This window comes from Antechinus flavipes, chromosome 4 (genome assembly GCF_016432865.1).
Source record: "Antechinus flavipes isolate AdamAnt ecotype Samford, QLD, Australia chromosome 4, AdamAnt_v2, whole genome shotgun sequence".
NCBI lineage: Eukaryota > Metazoa > Chordata > Mammalia > Dasyuromorphia > Dasyuridae > Antechinus > Antechinus flavipes.
Genome location: NC_067401.1, coordinates 270812729 through 270832133, shown reverse-complemented (window position 1 = coordinate 270832133; position 19405 = coordinate 270812729). Strand labels below are relative to the sequence as shown.

General features: G+C 35.4%; 1 protein-coding gene across 4 annotated transcripts in view; it reads right to left on the bottom strand.

Moving 5' to 3' along the window:
* Positions 1-6308, bottom strand: part of UFL1 (UFM1 specific ligase 1) — a 35698-nt gene extending 29390 nt beyond the window's left edge. For all 4 annotated transcript variants that reach the window (XR_007953593.1, XM_051997425.1, XM_051997423.1 and 1 more), the window contains exons 1-2: positions 6112-6308; positions 3347-3492 (exon numbers count right to left, since the gene is read on the bottom strand). Coding sequence is in view for 3 of the 4 variants with exons in the window: in XM_051997425.1 (XP_051853385.1) it covers positions 3347-3492; positions 6112-6188 (223 nt within the window). In the remaining variant the exon portion in view is untranslated. The remainder of the gene's footprint in view (positions 1-3346; positions 3493-6111) is intronic.
* Between the last annotated feature and the right edge of the window lie 13097 nt (positions 6309-19405).

Sequence of the window (19405 nt, the reverse complement as noted above, 5' to 3'; positions counted from 1 at the left end):
ACCATGAATTACCCAGAAAAATATTTCTTTCCCATTTGATTTAAAAAAAGAAAAAATATTTCTGGGAAAACTGAAGCTTTTTTCTAATAGAAATTAGGCTTAGAATGACATTTTGCACTACATTCTACAATAAATTCTAAAAGGATAAAGGATCTTAATATTAAAGATTATATTATTTTAAAAATTAGAAAAAAAGCCTCTCAAAGCCATGGGTAAGAGATGTATTCTTCGCCAAAACAGAGAGGCAATCATAAAGGATAAAACAGATTGTTGTTTCAGTTGTGTTCAGCTTTTCTGGGGGTTTTTCTTGGCAAAGATACTGGAGTGGTTTGTTCTTTCCTTCTCTAACTCATTTTACAAATGAGAAACTGAGGCAAACAGTTAAGTGACTTGCCCAAGGTCATGCAGCTAATAAGTGTCTGAGGCTGGATTTGAACTCGTTTTTCTGACTCCAGGTCTAATGTTCTACCTTCTGTGCTGCATAGCTAGCCTTATAAAAAATGATTAACTATGATTATATAAAACTGAAAAATTGCTGCACTGATAATATTAATGCACTTGGATAAGAAAGAAGTGGTTGGATAGAATTGGTAAACAATAAAATCCCAATAATTTTAATTTGGCATTTAATGAATCAAGATATTTGAGGCAAATGAACCTCAGAGCTCATCTAAGCCAGACATGTGAAACTTGTGGTTTAACTGGGAAACATTAAACAAAATAAATAAAAATCCAATATAGATAATGCTAATCTGTGATTTTCTGAGTCAGTAATGATTCTACTTGAGTTTGATTACCATTGATCTAGGCCAACTTCCTCATTTTGTAGACAAACTCAGGTCTAACAAAAATTAAGTGACTATACAACTTGGAAGCATCAACTAAAATCTCACCCAACTCCCAAGAACAGTTCATTTTTACTCTACTGAAAGTTTTTCAGCAGGGGAATAGTATGGAATCTGTGCATTAGAAATATAATTTTGGCAGTTACAAAAAGGAAAGTTGGATGATAAAGGAGAGAAGTAATGAGAAGAGTTAAAGATAAGTCAATTGTCCACATGGAAGTGATGAGAATCTAAATTAGTGTATTAGTAGCAGGAGTAGAAAGGAGGGGAAGGAGATGAAATAATATTGAGAGGTGAGAGCTAAGATGGCAGAGAGCAGACAGACCTTTATCTGAGCTCCTCCTACCATCCCTCAGATCAACACCAGATCAAGCCTCTGAACTGGTTTTAGAGTGACAGAACCCACAAATATTGGGAGTGTCACACTTTTCGAGCACAGACACAGCATAGGGACTCAGGGCAGTGTGGCATCTGTCTACCAGGTTACCCACCGAGAAGCTCGTAGCCAAATATACAGCAGTGTTGGCTACTCTGTCCTGGTTCAGAAGCCAGTGGATCAGCAGATTAGCTATGAGACTATCAACACAAATGCAAAAAGCAAATAGTGAGCCTTTGAACCCCAGACTTAGCCATGACTATCCAGTATAGAAAGGAAGTCAGCAGCACCAGCCCAGGGCACCAGAAAGCTGCTATTGCCTGTAGAAGAAGCTTGGGACAATCTCCCTTTTGTCCTAAGAACAGACCTCAACTTTTTAAAATGAGCAAAAAAGCAAAAAGAACTCTGATCATAGAGAGCTTTTATGAAGACACAAAATACACCTCAAACCCTGAGGATACTAATGGCAAATTGTCTCCAAATGAAGCCCCAAAGGGTGATATGAGTTGGTACCCATTTCACAAGGCTCTTTTGGATAAATTCAAAAAGGATTTTAAAAAGAGAAGAAAAATGAGGAAAGGAAATGAGAACTTTGCTGGAGAGTTTGGAAAAGGAGACAGAAATTTTCTGAAGAAAACTTCTTAAAAAATAGATTTAGCAAAATTAAATAATACTGAGAGCAGCTAGAATGCATAGTGGGCAGAACAATGGAACTGAAGGATAAAGAGTACTTGAGTTCAAACCCAGCCACAAATGCTTAATTCAAGTTATTTAACCACCTTCCTCAGTTTCTTCGTGTAAAATGATCTCTCAGGGTTGTTGTGAACATAAAACAAAACATTTATAAAACAGTTTGAAAATCTTAAAGTGCTATAAATTTGATAGCTATTATATTTTGCAGGAAGAAGCAAAATAATTTAACAACTAATTTAATTTAGTAACTAAGAAGCTAATGAAGAAGAGAAAGTCAATGGTGACTGACTACATGGGTGACTGGAAAGAGAGAATGACTACTTTTAAATGAAAGGGAACAAAGAAGCAGCAGCAGGTAGGGGAAAATAGTGAATTTAATTTTCTGAATGCAATTCTGCTTCTAGTTCTCTTCAAGAAGAAATTCTTTCAAGAAAAATTTTCAACCAAAGACATGTATGATTGCTGCTGTGTTTTATACATTATTTTAACTTTCATGGCTGTTCATAGCAAATTCAGTTTTTTGGAAAAGAAAGAAAGATCTGGCTACCACTACTAATACAATAATAATCCAAAGGACACATTTTGGGTCATTTCTCAGAATTGTCACATTAAAAGTATATGTCCAAAGCTAGAAAGAAGTTGAGAAAAAGTTTCCTTTAATTTTTTTTTTTAACTACTGTTTGGATGAAATTAAAATGAAAAGCAAAGGAAAAAAGCAGGATTTGCTTAAATCCTTGAAATGTAAATTCTTTATTAAGCACAGATATTGTGATATTCTTGAAATAGAATACTTTGTCATTGAACTGATAGGGACATAAAACTTGGAGAGCCAAAGAACATCAGAGACAATCTATTTCAATCCCTTTGTTTTACAAATAAAGCTAAAGGAGGTTCAGGGAGCTGTGATTTTTCTGAATTCATACAGTATATAACAAGGATATGATTTGTGGACTGCAAAATTCAATGTTCTTTCCATCATACTATAATGCCTCAGCCTCTTTATTTGCAGACATATAATTAACAGATTTTTAAAAAATCATTATCATGTTCTGGCCATGGTTACCAGTGAATTTTTCCAAAACATAAAGTCACTGACTTCTCACAATTAGTAAGTCACAAAGTAGCTTATAGATAAGATCTCTTACAGATAATATGGTTTTACAATGCAGTTGAATGACTTACTTTGGGCTACAAAACAAATTAGTGAATTAAGAAAAATTAGTTGAAATTTAGCATTTAAAATATACACCTATATTTACCAAGCATCTGTAATAATCATTTAAAATAATTTCAACTACATTTTTATCTCTACTAATAAGATTCTTTAAAATCATGTAATTATCATATTAGCAAATGGTATTGAGGAAAACTTATTATAAGCTCTAAATACCTATTTCATAATTATTGATAAGTAAAATTTAAGGATACTTACCACCTCGAACATGAAGCTCATCCCTCATTTCCCTCGTTATCTGAGCAGGAGTAATATATTCTTTACCATCAAGTGTGTGAACCACTTCTAACTGCTTCTGAGCAATCAATTTAGTTACAATTTCAATGCAGTTTCGTTCTGATAACCTGTGGAAAAAAGAGGGAAAAAATGCTATTTTGATGAACTCATAATCTCATTGGTGTTGGCACTATATCCACTTGGGCAAACCACAAGCTATCCATGCATTCTCATCCTGAAAGATTCTTGTTCATAACTTTCCATAAATTTTCTTTAGAGGCTCTGAACCTCTATACTAGGAAATCTTCCACCAAGTTGTTAACATTTGTTGAAGTACAAGATTTGGGCTTTTCATCATTGAGCCCCTTACTCAATACTTGTCCACAATAATAATTCTGATACTGCTTCTTGAATAGAAATTATTTTTGGTGTCTTGTACTTGTATCAACATATAAATATTATTAATCTTGTTCTAGATAATAGCTATTAGTCTAATTCATGAATGGGGCCATTTGGGTATTTAGAACATCGTTTGAGGGCCATACAAAATTATCAACTTAATAGCAAAGCCGTGGAAGGTTGTTATCTTTACCTTTCAGCTCATCGCCTATGGTTGCGTTAGCAAATGATTTCATCTATCTTATAAAAGCCCATGAGCCAGAGGCTTCCTACCCCAGTCTAATTTTATAATTTGAATAAATTAAACTAGTATCCTCCAAATTAGCTGATTTAAATTTTAATTCTTTAAAGAAAGCTAGTTGAATTGTTTTATTATTTACTTAGCCTGTGAAGTCTACCATATATTTCAAATTAATTCTCTTCATAGTAGTGTAATATTTACTTTGGTTCTCTTCATTCAAAGTAGAATGTCAAAGATCAAACAATTCAAGAATTAAAAAGGCATTCTTATTTTTCACAGTATTTTGGATTGGATATCCAATATTTGGCTATTTTGGGAAAACCATTTTTGTTCAGGGTTATGTAAAAATACAAGTTGTCCCTAAAGTCAGCATAAATTTTAAGCTAATAGAATTTATAGTTTTAAATTAAAGGTGTACATTGTATATTGCAATGTTTTTCTTCACCCTGCATGTTTAACACTCAGTCTAATATATTAATATTTTAATTACCTAAGCAATTTCTGATCCTTTAGATATTTACAGCATTTCTAGGCAGTATCTAAGGACTCTAGACTTTCCAGCTTCAATACTACTACTAATAATTAGCTATGTGAGTTTGGGCAAATTAGTTAGTAATTTGTGACTCAACTTTTTGAGTCTATAAAAACAGAATAATATCTTGATGCTTCCTCTCAGCTTTAAAATTTTATTCTTACTAGATCAAAGGTTTTTCACCTGGGAGTATTGAACTTATTTTATGAAACTATCTCGATAGCTATATTTCAACAAATTTATTTCCCTAGAAATCGTATTTATACTATTTATACATAAACAGTATATTATATATGAGTACATTTAAATATAGCTATTATATTCATATTTAATACACTTAAGTATCTATTATTATATTTATCTTTACATGTTTGTAACGTTAATAAAATATATTTATATTTTAAAACATCATTCTGGAAGAGGCTCATAGGCTTCACCAGATGGCTAAAGGAATCCATGATACAACTCTCATAAGCAGTCATCCAACCTTTGGTTGAAGACCTCTACCATGGCAGTTGAGGCGGCCCACTTATGTTTTGTACAGCTCTGTCAACTAGTTTTCCAGACCTAAATTTGCCTCAACCATTTCTAGAGAAATTGCTCCTACTTCTGCCATCTGGGGACTAATAGGATTTCATCCCTATTCTCTTCAATGGTCTTTTTGGGTCTGTTTCCTTAACAGTAATGGGAAGCCAACTAAACATCCCACGAGGCCACTTCTTCCTTTTGGCAAAGTGGTTTAAAAGGGACTGGTCATTAGAAATAAAAGACCTACATTGGAAACTGGTCTTGGATACTCCAGCATTTTTGAGTGGATCTAATTCTAAAATGAAAGTAAAAGTCCTCATACTCACAGGATTGTATTTTTTGTCAAGTCCTTTCAATCCTGTGCCCATTGGAATTTTCTTGGCAAAGATACCACAGCTTTTTTTTCCCTCCCCCCTGCAATCCCCCAGTGGTTTGCCATTTATTTCTCCAGCACATTTTACAAATGAAGGATTCTTGGGGTAAACAAGGTTAAGTGACTTGCCCAGACTCACAACATTAAGTTTCGGATGCTGGATTTTAATTCAGGAAGATTGAGTCTTCCTGATTCCAGGCCCAGTCTTCTTATGCATTTGGATCACTAAGCTGCCCTAATGTCCATCATCATCATCACCACCATTCTTTTGGCCGTTTATTACTATTATTATTGGGTCGTTTTGTCTATTACACAGGTTCATAATCATTACTAATGGTTATTTTTGTCCACTACACATACAGGTCTGGGAAAAAACTTTTACAATACATATGTGTGCAAGGGCTAATGATGCACCTCAACCCTCAACCCACCCCCAATCGCCAGTGAAAATTACAGGTGTGTAGATGGCGGGTTTGGGGAGGAACGGGCCCAAACACGGCCTCCAGACAGGCTGGGAGACGGCCTGAAACCAGGGCCCTCCGAAGGCCGGGGGCCTCAGCGGGTCGGGGAAAGGGAAACCTGGAGGCCCTAAGGCCGACGCGAGCCCAAATCCTAAGGGAGGCATTTGGCGAGTTTTCCCTAAAAGACGAGCGGGTCAGGGTCAGAGCGTGCACCTCTGCGTGGTCTCGGAGAACTGCGCCCGCTGGAAGTCGGCTGCCAACCGGCGGATCTCGTCCCACGCCTCCGCCATAGCGGCCGCGGCGCTGGTCCGGCCCGGTTCGGCTCTATCCGACCCACCGCAGCAACCGTTGACACGTCAGCCCAATTCTACAGCGGCCGAGCAGGACAGACTACACCGAGAAACAAACACTTCCGCTCTAACAGGAACGCGTAGTCTAGCAGGGGAGAGAAGGGAGGAGCGAGGAGGGATTGGAGGGAGTGAAAAGAGGACCTCACGTGCGCAAGGCTTCCCCCCGCCCCTGCTCGTCTCGCCCCGCCCTTGGGAAAGCTGCTAGGCCCTGCTGAACTTTTGTGTTTTTGTTGAAATATGGGCTTTTGTTGTTGTTGTTGTTGTTTTTTAAAGATGAAACCCCAAGAATAAAACGAATTTTCATGCTGTGCTGTAGGCTTTCACGCTCAAAATGTCCAAAACAGAACTTATTATATTCCCTCCCCCACCTCCCCAACTGTAATCTTCCTTCCCAACTTTCTTATTTGTGTACCAGCCTCCTAAATTACTCATGTGGACAAACTAGAAGTCATACTTCAAGCTTTTTTTTCTTTTAATTTTATTTTGTGTGAATGTGTGTGAACTTAACGAAAAAACAACAAAAATGAAAAACATTCCTAATTTTCCCTCGAATATATGTATTTTTAAAAAATGACTGGGGAAATGGGGGAGAGGAGAGGAACAAATGTGTTTGGGCTATCTGAAAAAAAAAAAAAGATAATATAATAAGTAATAATAAACATTTATGTAATATTGACTGTGTTGCAAGCGCTTTACCATTGTTATCTTATTATCCACCCAGTAACCCAAAGAGGTAGGTATGATGACCATTTTACAGGAAGGAAGGAATGGAGGAAGGAAAGGAGGAAGTGATTCTCAATTCTTCATATTCCAGCACCTTTCCCATCCAATCATTTAAATCATATCCCCATCCAATCATTTAAATCATATCAATTGATATTTCACCTCCCATCTAATCTGCCTTTTCTCCACTGACAATGCTACTATCCTAAATTAGGTTCTATTTGCTAGAATTGTTGCAATAACCTCCAAATTGGTTTCCCTGCCTTAAGTTTCTCCCACCCTCCAATTATAATTTTTTCTATTTTTTTTTATTTTATAGCTTTTTATTTACAAAACATATACATAGTTTTCAACATTCACCCTTGCAAAACCTTGCGTTCCATTTTTTTCTTTCTCTCCTAGACAGCAAGTAATCCAATATATGTTAAACATGTGCAATTTTTCTATATATAGTTCCATAATTATCATGCTGCACAAGAAAAATCAGATCAAAAAGGAATAAAAAATGAGGAAAAAAATAACAAAAAAAAGTGGGGAAAAAAACTATGTTGTGATCCACACCCAGTTCCCACAGTGCTCTCGCTGGATGCAGATGGCTCTCTCCACCACAAGACCACTGGAATTAGCCTGAATCACCACATTGTTGAAAAGAGTCAGGTCCATCAGAATTGATCCTTGCATGATCTTATTGTTGCCATGTACAATGATCTCCTAGTTCTGCTAACTTCACTTAGCATCAGTTTATGTAAGTGTCTCCAGACCCTTCTGAAACCATCCTGCTGATGATTTCTTATAGAATAATAATATTCTATAACATTCATATACCATACTTTATTCAGCCATTCCCCAACTGACAAACATCCACTGAGTTTCCAGTTCCTTGCCACTACCAAAAGGGCTGTCACAAACATTTTTGCCCATGTGGATCCTTTTTCCTTTTTTATGATCTCTTTGGGATACAGGCCCAGTGGAGACACTGCTGGATCAAAGGGTGTGCCCAGCTTGATTATCCTTTGAGCATAGTTCCATATTGCTCTCCAGAATGGTTGGATCAGTTCACAACTCCACGAACAATGTATTAGTGTCCCAGTTTTCCCACATCCCCTCCAACATTTTTCATTATCTTTTCCTATCATCTTAGCCAATCTGAGAAGGGAATAGTGGTACCTCAGAATTGTTTTAATTTGCATTTCTCTGATCAATAGTAATTTAGAGCATTTTTTCATATAACTAGAAATGGTTTTAATTTCTTCAGATGAAAATTGTCAGTTCATATTCTTTAACCATTTATCAGTCCTCCAATTATTCTTGACAGAGCTGCCAAATGGTTTTCCTAAACTACAGGACTGACCATGGCTTCCCAAAATTATTTTGCTTTCATTACATATATATCTAGAATGGATTTATATGCTTAATGTTTCTCCAGCAGAATAAATATCACCTCTTCGAAAATTATTTTCTTTGTACCCAAAGCGTCTAGCACAGTGCCTGGAATATAGGCAGCAGGAGGCACTTAATAAATGCTTTCTACAGCAATACCCGCAATAATGAAAAGCTGAAAAAATTAATCAACAGCCACTCTTTCAGTGTCTTGGAAGGTGTAAGACACTATTACAAGAATTTAAAATTGCCCCAGTCCTAATATATGTGAAATTATAGGAGATGTTCAGTTCAACAACAGATAAAATTTCTTAAGTATATGAATAGTGGCCAGGTAATACAGATCCATCTTTTTGGACTGAAGTGGTCAGAAATAAGCAATTCAAATATACCTTCTACAGAACAGTGGTAGCATACCAATTTAGAGTAATGTACCTCAGTGAGTCAGTCAAATACATCAGTTAATGAAGATGGAAACTCTTCTCTGAGTGTCTTGCTGCTAAGTTATTTATATACAGTTGAATAATTTGGATACAAGTACAAACTAGAATTCTTGGAAATGTTTTCTCATATTTTCTATCATCTCTATTTAGATCTCTATGAAAAAATGGTCCTTTTCATTTAATGCTAATAATATTGAAGGTTTACACTGATAAGATTTGGGCAGCTATGTGGGGCCTTTCCTTGCAGGGACTAAAATGCTTTCTCTTTGTACTGAAGATGTCTCTGATTAGGGGAAGGGGGTCTAGCACCCCTCCCACACAGTTTGAATGAGGAGAAATTGTGTTCTGGTTTCTTCTAATCATAAGGGAAAAAAGCTTTGGTCACGTCCCAGTTTAGCTCCACCAAAGGATTCCCCAAGTATAGTTCTGTGAAAGGATTCAAATTGACAGTCAAAGCTGACATGTCAACCCCTAGAGTGTCAGCGTTATACTCTGGCCTTCCATAACTGGTTTAAGAGGTCTGTACCATCAAGTTATCTTAAAAGCCTGATAATCCAGAACTAGAACTCCCTTTTATTTTTCTCCCAGTGAGAAATGCTGAAAAGTTGGGCTTCAACAATGTTGCAAGCTTTGAGATAGGGCGAGATAATGGGTCCCTGCAGACCAAGGTTTTCAGCAAGTGAAAGGTTAAGATAGGTTAAGATTCCAGAACAATTGAGTGATCAACAGAAGCCTTAAGCAAATAAAAAATTGGGGGGAAGGGGTTAGAAAGGCACAGGTGCATTCAGCCAATCAGAAAGAGTCTTGTAGTTTGGAGAAAAAAAGAAATGTAAGATTTAATAGCCAATCCAGCCCAAACTAGTTGGGGTCAATGACAGGAGTTGACCAAATCACTATTGTGCTTGCTTAATAGACTAATTGAATATTAAACAACACATCCCAGAGGATTTTTGAACATTTTTGAACATGGGATATATGATGGGGGGACACACATGTTTTATACATATTAAGGGGAAAGGTGTAGTGCGTTTATCAGAAAGACTGTAATCTGGATAAATGGACCTATCGCTACATCATCCGAGTAAGTATAAAGGTTCCCCCATTTCTGCACTCAGTGTTCCTCTTCCCAAAGAGGATGGGGCCTGCTTCTGGCCAGAAATGTTAAGACAATTCTTTAAGCTTCTTTTTAATACATTTTCCTTGAGATATATATGCTTTTCCATATAGTCAGATGAACTATAGAACTCCCCCAAATAGGCAGAAAACTCAGAACTCGTTTTTTTCTGGAGACTAGGCTGGTAACTAGTGATTCTCTGGAATAGAGGGGTCCAAAGCCTTTCTAGAAACAGTAGAGAAACCTGACATGATTCCCCAAATGCCTAGGCAATATAGAAGCTTGAAATGCCAGCCAATGAATGTTGATACCAATGAGCATGACAAAGCTAGTTCCCGGTTTCTTACCTGGATGGACAATGACCATGCTTTTTTTATACTTAGCATTATTGTGGGGGTGGGGGTGGTCACTGATGATGATTCAATTATTTCACTACTATTTGTGAGCATAGGAATAAACTCTTCTTCATAAAATAGTGCTAAATGTTGAGTGGACCTTATGAAAGAAACTTTTAAGATCTTTCTGTAATAGGCTGTTTTATGTCATATATGAGGTGACTTATTGACCTGATTATCCAAAACACAAGGGAGAAAAATGCTACTTTTAACAGTTTATGGAGGTCCAAATTTTAGGAAAAGTTAGCTACAAATTTGAAAGATATTTGTTTCTGATTATTTGGTCATGGACATGAATTTTTTGGCATGCTAAGTGAAATTTTTAGATAATCTGATGAGATAGGTTGAGGAACAGGGAGTCTCTTCTCGCGGCTCCTGAAGTTAGATTTATTAGTTGCTAAATGACTTTGCAGATTACAATCTAGTGCCTGCAAATTTCAATGCTTAAGTGCCACCTCACAGGAGGTTCTGGTAATCTGTTTCAATTTGCACTACATGTACCTAAAGCTATTGCATACTCGGTAGTGATTGGCTAAAGAAAATAAAGCTGGCTCAGACTCAAACTGAAATCATTGGACCGGAAATCAGCAGGAGGAATTCTGGGAAATGTGGTTCTTAGGCAAGCAGAATTGAAAATCAGTAAGGAAAGCAGAGATAGAAGAGCAGCTTGAATAAACAAAATTTAGGTCATAGGATTCCACTAGAAAATTTCCAATATCATTTTTTCTTTAAAAATTATATTTTAAATAGAATAATAACAAACTTTTTTTTCAAAAAAGCTATCGTAGCTCACAAAAACTCAACTGGATTTTTATGTAGTTGTGATCATTTTAAATTCTTATCATTGTAACAAGTGACTCCCACTAAGAATACTTTCAAAATAATTTGGCAGCCTCATTTGTATTGGTAAGAAGTTTTTTTTTTCTTAATAAAATTTATTTTGCAAATATTGCTGCAGGGTAAGATAATATTGGAAGTGCAAGGTCCTTGGTGCTATAAAGTGATAGAAAACTAGGGCCAAATTCAAGGTAAAAAGTTGGGGCACAACAAGTTCATTATTTAGTTATTTTATTAAAGCTTTTTTGTTTTTTCCCCACAATCTATGCATGGATAATTTTTCAACATTGACTCTTGCAAAACTTTGCATTCCAAATTTGCTTCTTCCTCCCACCCCCTCCCCTAGGTGGCAAGTAATATGTTTAACATGTTAAAATATATTTTAAAAACAATATATATATATATATACAGCACAGCAAGTTTATGTAGATGATTTTTTTTTTTTTTGCTCTATACAGTAGTGACTAAATAAAATTTCTTTTTTCATATATTATTCCATCATCCCTGGAGAGAGTATATTGAACTAGCTAGCTGAGCTCTTCCTCACTGAATTCATCTTGCTGCACAATTCCTGAGTCAATGCTTCTCTTTTTTGTCCACAAGGCCTTCTTTGTCAAATGTCTTGCCAAATCAATTATATAAATATTATGTAGAACTTCCTATGTCATTCCTTGATCTACCTATGATCCCTTTCTTTTCCAGAGTGTTCACTAATCATCTGTTTAATATTCAATTGTAGAATTTTGCTAGAGATCAATGCTAAATTGACTGATCTTTAATTTCTGGAATCTACCTTTCCTGACATTTTGAAAATCAGTAGTGTTTACTCTCTTTCATAGTCTGGCATCTTTCTCAAATGCCAGCATACCTCAATTAATGACATCTGAAAGTTCTTTCTGTATCTTGGTATGACATTGGTATGACATTCACTAGATCTGAGATTTAAATTAATTTTTAATTAATGTGACCAGAGTGAAGGATAACCACTGGCATCCTCATGATATTCAGGGAAAACAAAGAAGATCCTTAGTATGTTGGTTGCCAGTTCCCCACTTTACATGATGAACTTGTGGGAAGATATAGAGAATAATTGTCCTGAATGGGCAGTTATCTATGGGTTGTTGATTATATATTTAGAAGTGTGATTCATTTTAATAAGGTCACAAATCCATTTGTACATTTGAGTAAGAACTTATACTATCTCTACACCCAACCTGAACTTCAATGCAATGGTTTTTAAATTAAATTAAATTTTATTTTGTTCCATATTCTCTTCATTTTATTTTATTCTCCCCTATTCATCTTAGTGATATGTGTGTGTGTGTGTGTGTGTGTGTGTGTGTGTGTATGGAGTTACATATATATAATTTATATAAAATAAAATATATATGTTTAACAAATATTGAAAAGAAAATATATGATGCTATATAGATATATATGCATATATATAGGTATATATATAATGGATGTAATGTATATTTTCTGCTTTGAAAATTATATGTTATGATAGAGAATACTGAAACAGATTAGGAAGTGTCCATTTCTACTTTGACTCTTTTATATAGTGGCATTATATTCTATACCCAAGGAATAATCTGTCCTTTCCTTGTTTTTCTTTCCATTCTCTTTCATATATGTTAGCTAATTCTAGGCCTGAGCCTTTCTACTGTTATTCTTACAAGTTTATGTAATGTTGGAAAAACTGAGGCAAGACAGAGACTAGATTTTTAATATTTTGATAATGGAGAATTTAGGCTAGCAAAAACTAGCTGGCTGAATAGGACTCTTGTCTCAAAGCATCCAGCACCCAACAATTAATTCCAGAGACTTTTATAGGGCTCCAGTTGTCAGGGAAACAAAGGCAAGAAGGGGCAAAACATTGGGAAATCATAATTTTAGGAAAGGATCATAACTTAGTTCTGACAGACTGGGGTCAAGATAAAGATGTGGGCAGGAAATAGAAGTTTGAGGCAAGAGATCACCAGGCATTTGAGATAAGCCATCTGGATTTTTATGACTCACTGGAATGAGAGAGTGACCAGAGTTTAATGGGATAATGAAAGTGGGGGAGGGAGGCCAAAAAATTTAATTCAGGATATAGCATAATAATTCAGGGAAACAGGTATTACAATTAAGGGAAACTGAGACAGGAAACTGAGGTATTACATTTAGAGTATTTTTTTTTTTTTGCTTGTTTCAGGTTAGGTGTTCTTGTTTTCATCTTTCATTGCTGTATTTTTTTTTCCCTCAAACTGAACTTATTAGAGAGCTGTCATTTGAATTTCTTCAGCTACTACCTTATTTTCTATCATACCTAGATATCTTGTGATTTAGTTTGTAGTGTATGTATGTGTGTGTATATGTCTGTATGTGTTAGCACCACAGTTTTTTAAGAGTAAGAATTGCAAATAAATTTAGCATTCTTTTTTTCTGAAGCTTCCTAAGTATTCTTGTGTTTCCAAGGGAGCAAAATCTTCTGCCACTGGTTTTATTTTTTCTCTAGCTCTTCACAGTGTAGCAATTAGACCCAGACCTATTTAGCTCCAGGCACCACTTGTATTCCTGTGTATCCTTCTCCTCCTCTCAGGCAAAATGACAAAAAGCAGTATCACAAAGGAATAAGTTAATGTTCTTAGTCAGTGCTCTGGGTCTTGTTCCCATAGGACCTTAAGTTTTTCTATTTCATCAACCAAATGTGATTTAAAGGAACATGCTGCCAACTCATATCATTGCAGAGACAATGGTGTGTTCCTGAAGTCCTCTTCATTACAGGAATACATTCTCAAGAGATACTATCTGCCAAATCAAGGGGAAAAAACAAAATGGTCAAACACTCTAAGCCCAGCTTTTATCGTGCTTCCTTAACAAAATTTACTATTTCATTAGTAAACAATACTAAAATTATTATACTACTAGAAATACACACACACACACACACACACACACACACACACACAAATGAGATTATTTGTTTTAAAGGAATGAGGAAATTGTCACAGATGTTATAATACTAAGAGCAGCCATCATGATAGCTCTGGGAGGTGTCAGAAGCCAGAGATGGCACCCTGAAATCTACTCTCCTGGATTCCAAGCTGAGGAAATTGTTTTTGAAGAGAATTTTGTTAACCTTTTGGAAGTGTTAAAATTAAGGATAGTTGATATCTTCTATGATTTATTAAAAAGGTAGAAGTATGTTTGGAAGTTACAGTTTTGAATCAAATCAACAAAGAATGTTTAAGGGTCTATGAAGTTCCAGGGACAATGCTAATTGTTGAGGTTTCAAAGAAAGACAAAATAGTTGGTGCTCTCTAAGGTACTTGCACTTGTCAAGTGCTATATTTATAATCTTATTTTTGCTTCAACACTGAACATTTGAATGTATTCTAAAATGGATTGCAGATTTTTACTTGACTGATTTGTTTACAAGCAAGATATTTCAGATCTGCCTTATTTCTCCTGCCTGATAATTGTTTGTGAAGTCAAGAAGAGTCAAGGGCCTGAGAGCTGTTTTGAGCACTAGACTAGATGATCTTGAAAATGTTAAGATTCTATGACTTTTAATTTTCTAGTTAGAATGCTTCACAGTCGATCAATAAACATTTATTAAGTGTGTACTATGGATCAGGCTGCATGTTAAACTCTGGGCATACAAAGAAAGGTAAAAGATAGTGTCAGCATCAAGTTTAATCTAGAAGGACAGTTTGCTTGTTTAAGCATGCAAGGCTATTCAACTATCATCACTGTCATTATTAGCAATGACATAAAAAAGACACTGAGAATAGGATAGTTTGAGTTATCTATTTTAGCATAGCACAAATCACGTTGGAGGAGAGTTTTCTGACATTTTATCTTTGAAGATGTTTTATTGATGCTCTTTGTCATTATACCATAGTAATTTATGGATTTAATCCCTCCTCTACTTTTCCTTTTCAATAGAACTTGTCTTTATAGAAAAGAAATGCAGTTAAACAAAAGTGACTATCACCAAAACTATTTTGGACAACATATACAGTATTTCATACGCATAGCCTTCAATCTTTACTGACTGGAGGGAGGTGTATATCATCATCTCTTCTCTAGCACTGAGACTAGTTATATGTTTAATCTGAATTCTTTTGCCTCAGTGTTTTCATTCATTATTTTAAGTATTATGTTTATTGTTTTCCATTTCTGCTTTCTTTACTTTGCATCAATTCATACAAATTACCTCATGATTCTCTAAATGTTTCATGCTTTTTTCTTGTGACAAAATAGTATTTTTTAATATCCTTGTCCATGTTTTATTCACCATTCCACAGTATATTTAATTGTAGTTGTCACCAGAATATCTAATTTTAAATATCTCAGAGATATTTTAATTCTGATCTGAATAAAAGGAAATAGTTCAGTAGATGAAAAATTATGTGAAACCTTCTACCTCCAGCCCAAAGAATTACACATACAGTAGTGCATTTAACACCTAAGAAATCTTTAGGGTATAACATTCATATCCAAAGGAGAGAAACTTGAAGAGATATTGGTATCTACTATTAAAAATGGTAGGTTACAAAGACTCAACTTTTTGAAATAAGAATTCACTGTTTGACAAAAACTGCAGGGAAAATTGGAAACTAGTATGGCAGAAACTAGGCATTAACACACACCTAATACTGTATACCAAGATAAGGTCAAAAGGGGTTCATCATCTAGACATAAAGAATGATATTATAAACAAATTAGAAGAGCATAGGATAGTTTACCTCTCAGATCTATAGAGGAGGAAGGGATTTGTGACCAAAGAAGAATTAGAGATTTATTATTGATTACAAAATAGATAATTTTGATTCTATTGAGTTAAAAAGTTTTTGTACAAACAAAACTAATGCAGAAAAGATTAGAAGGGAACCAATAAAATGGGAAAATATTTTTACAGTCAAAGGTTCTGATAAAGGTCTCATTTCTGAAAAGATAAAGAGAAGTGACTCAACTTTATAAGAATTCAAGCCATTCTCCAATTAATAAATGGTCAAAAGATATGAAGAGATGATTTTCAGATGAAGAAATTGAAACGATTTCTAGTCATATGAAAAGTTGTTCCAAATAACTATTGATCAGAGAAATGCAAATTAAGACAACTCTGAGGTACCACTACACACCTCAGATTAGCTAAGATGACAGGAAAAGATAATGATGAATGTTGGAGGGGATGTGGGAAAACTGGGACACCGATACATTGTTGGTGGAGTTGTGAATACATCCAGCCATTCTGGAGAGCAATTTGGAACTATGCTCAAAAAGTTATCACATTGTGCATAACCTTTGATCCAGCAGTGTTTCTACTGGACTTATATCCCAAAGAGATCTTAAAGGAGAGAAAGGGACCTGTATGTGCCAAAATGTTTGTGGCAGCCCTTTTTATAGTATCAAGAAACTGAATGGATGCCCATCAACTGGAGAATGGCTGAATAAATTATGGAATATGAATGCTATGGAACACTATTGTTCTGTAAGAAAAGACCAGCAGGATGATTTCAGAGATGCCTGGAGAAACTTACATGAACTGATGCTGAGTGAAATGAGCAGGACCAGGAGATCATTATACACTTCAACAACAATACTATATGATGATCAATTCTGATGGACATGGTTCTCTTCAACAATGAGATGATTCAAACCAATTCCACTTGTTCAATGATGAAAAGAACCATCTACACCCAGAGAGAGAACTGTGGTAACTAAGTGTGGACCACAACATAGAATTCTCACTCTTTCTGTTGTTGTTTGCTTGCATTTTGTTTTCTTTCCCAGTTTTTTTTTCCTTATTGATCCGATTTTTCTTGTGCAGAGGGATAACTGTATAAATATGTATACATATATTGGATTTAACATATATTTTAATACATTTAACATGTGTTGGACTACCTGCCATCTAGGGAAGGGGGTGGAAGGAAAGGGGATAATTTGGAACAGAAGGCTTTGCAAGGGTCAATGTTGAAAAATTACCCATGCGTATGTTTTATAAATAACAACTTTAATTAAAAAATAAAAATGGAGGGTTATCTAGATGTCAAATACAGAACTATACAATCTATTTTGGCACTATAATTATTACTCTAAATATAACAATCAGCATTTTTAGTTTTCTCATACATTAAGATTGCTTTTGATCTTTCAAAGCATTGTTGCATCTATAAGCTCATTTGATCACATCATCTCTCTCAAAATATAGAACAAGTGATATTGCCTCCATTTTATAGAATAAAATTGAAACAAAGATATTAGATAACATGGGTTTAGGTGACAGCGGCAGAAGTAGGATGCATGATGGCAATAACACGGGGTGATTTAGATTCAAAGATTTGAATTTTAACTCTGCAACTTATTAGCTGTTTATATTTCAAATAATTTAAAGCCTCAAAAAAAATTACAAAAAATTTTAAGCCTCAGTTTTCTCAACTGCAAAATAAGAGGACTGAATTAGAGTCAATTCAATAAGCACTTATTAATTATTAAAATCCATCCATATATAACTATCTATTCAGTCAACTTCTGTGGTTCTATGTTCTCTATCTAGGGTGTAATATAAACTCCTCTGGTTTTTAAACTCTTTTATATCTTGACCCCCAACTCACTTTTCCAACCTCATACATTACTCACCCTCCCATATTTCATTATTTATTCAAATTGGTTTTCTCTATTTATTACACAGAACATTCCATCTTCTATATCTGTGTACCTACCCTGGCCATGCTCCAATGCCTTGGGATTCCTTTATCACCTTGTCAGGACTCCCACGCCAAGAACACTTCTCTATTCATTCCTATACTTCCTTATTTTTAGGAGACACCTTGTTTTCCAGAGCTGAGGTCCAGCAAGAAAGCTGTGCTCCAAGTTTGGCAAAGCAACAATTCTTTGCACTCAGCCTATGGATGAATTCTGCTGTAGCAAAATCATCCACTTGGACTCAAACCAGATGGTCCCTCACCTTAGCCAAATATCTACAAGAACCATGTTCTGGTCATGAAACCCTGCTATGAATAGACATATTGTCACTAGAAAACCTGCCTCATTGTTGCTGTTCCGTCTCATTGCTACATTACACCTCATTACACCTCATTGCTTAGTTCTTTGTGTAGCCCCCAACTATGTATGTCAAGGCTTAGCTTCCCTGCCTTGGGTCTTCTAGGTCTCAGAGGAAACTCTGGCAAGTGTGTGTAGTTTCTATACTCCAATAGAATAAAGAAGACTTTTGTCTATAACCTGTGAGTTCTTTGATTTTATTTTTATTTTTTCAGAGTTAACAATGTACAACCTCAATGAACACTTTGGTATTTTCAGATTTTAACAATTAGTGTATCCCCTCTGTGGCTCTTTAGTTATTTATTTTCAGGATTTGACAACCTCCCACTTCTTTTGAGACTTAATCTAAGCATTATCTTCTGAATAAACTCTTTCCAGTTCCTCCCAACCTCCCAATTACTAATGTTCTTCCTTCCTGAACTAGTTTAGGTTTATTTTCTATCTATTTTGTGTGTGTGTATTTTTAAGACCTTGGACCAGTTGCTAAAAGATAAAAATGAAACAGTCTCTGACCTCAAGGAACTTGCGGTCTAAAGGGATACTTCTCTCTCTACTTCCTATCTGCCTGACTGATCTCCTTTGAGGGCTTATCATCCACATCATATCCCATAAATATGTATTTTTCCTCTTCCAGACTTTTCTATCTCTCACCATTATCATTCTATTCTGTAAAGTCTATAACGTTATCATTATCCTTACTACTCATTCTCCCTTATCCCACATGTCCAATAAGTTGTCAAATTTTATTGTTTCTATTTTCACAACATCTCTTGTGTCTTACACCTTCATTAACAAAGAAAGCTATCATGTAAGTTCAGGTCCTCATCACCACTCATCTAGATAATTGCAAAAGCCTATTAATTTTCTCCTTGCCTCAAGTCTACTCACTCTTGTCTGTCCTACACACATTGCCAAATTTAACAATGTCATTCCTTTACTCAATCAACTATAGTGGCTTCCAATCATTTCCAGAATAAAACATAAACTCTCTTTAATTTTTAAAGCCCTACAAAAACTGGATTCAACTGCTTTTCCAGCTTCATTAAATACTATTCCCTTCCCCCAGTTTATAATGTAGTCAAATAGGACTTCTTTTGGGTTTTCATTCTGCCTCTGGACATTCGCACTTGCTGTGCTTCATGCCTGGAAAAAGCTCTTGTTTCTCCTTATCTCAAAAAATCCCTTTCTTTAAGAAAGAGCTCAGGT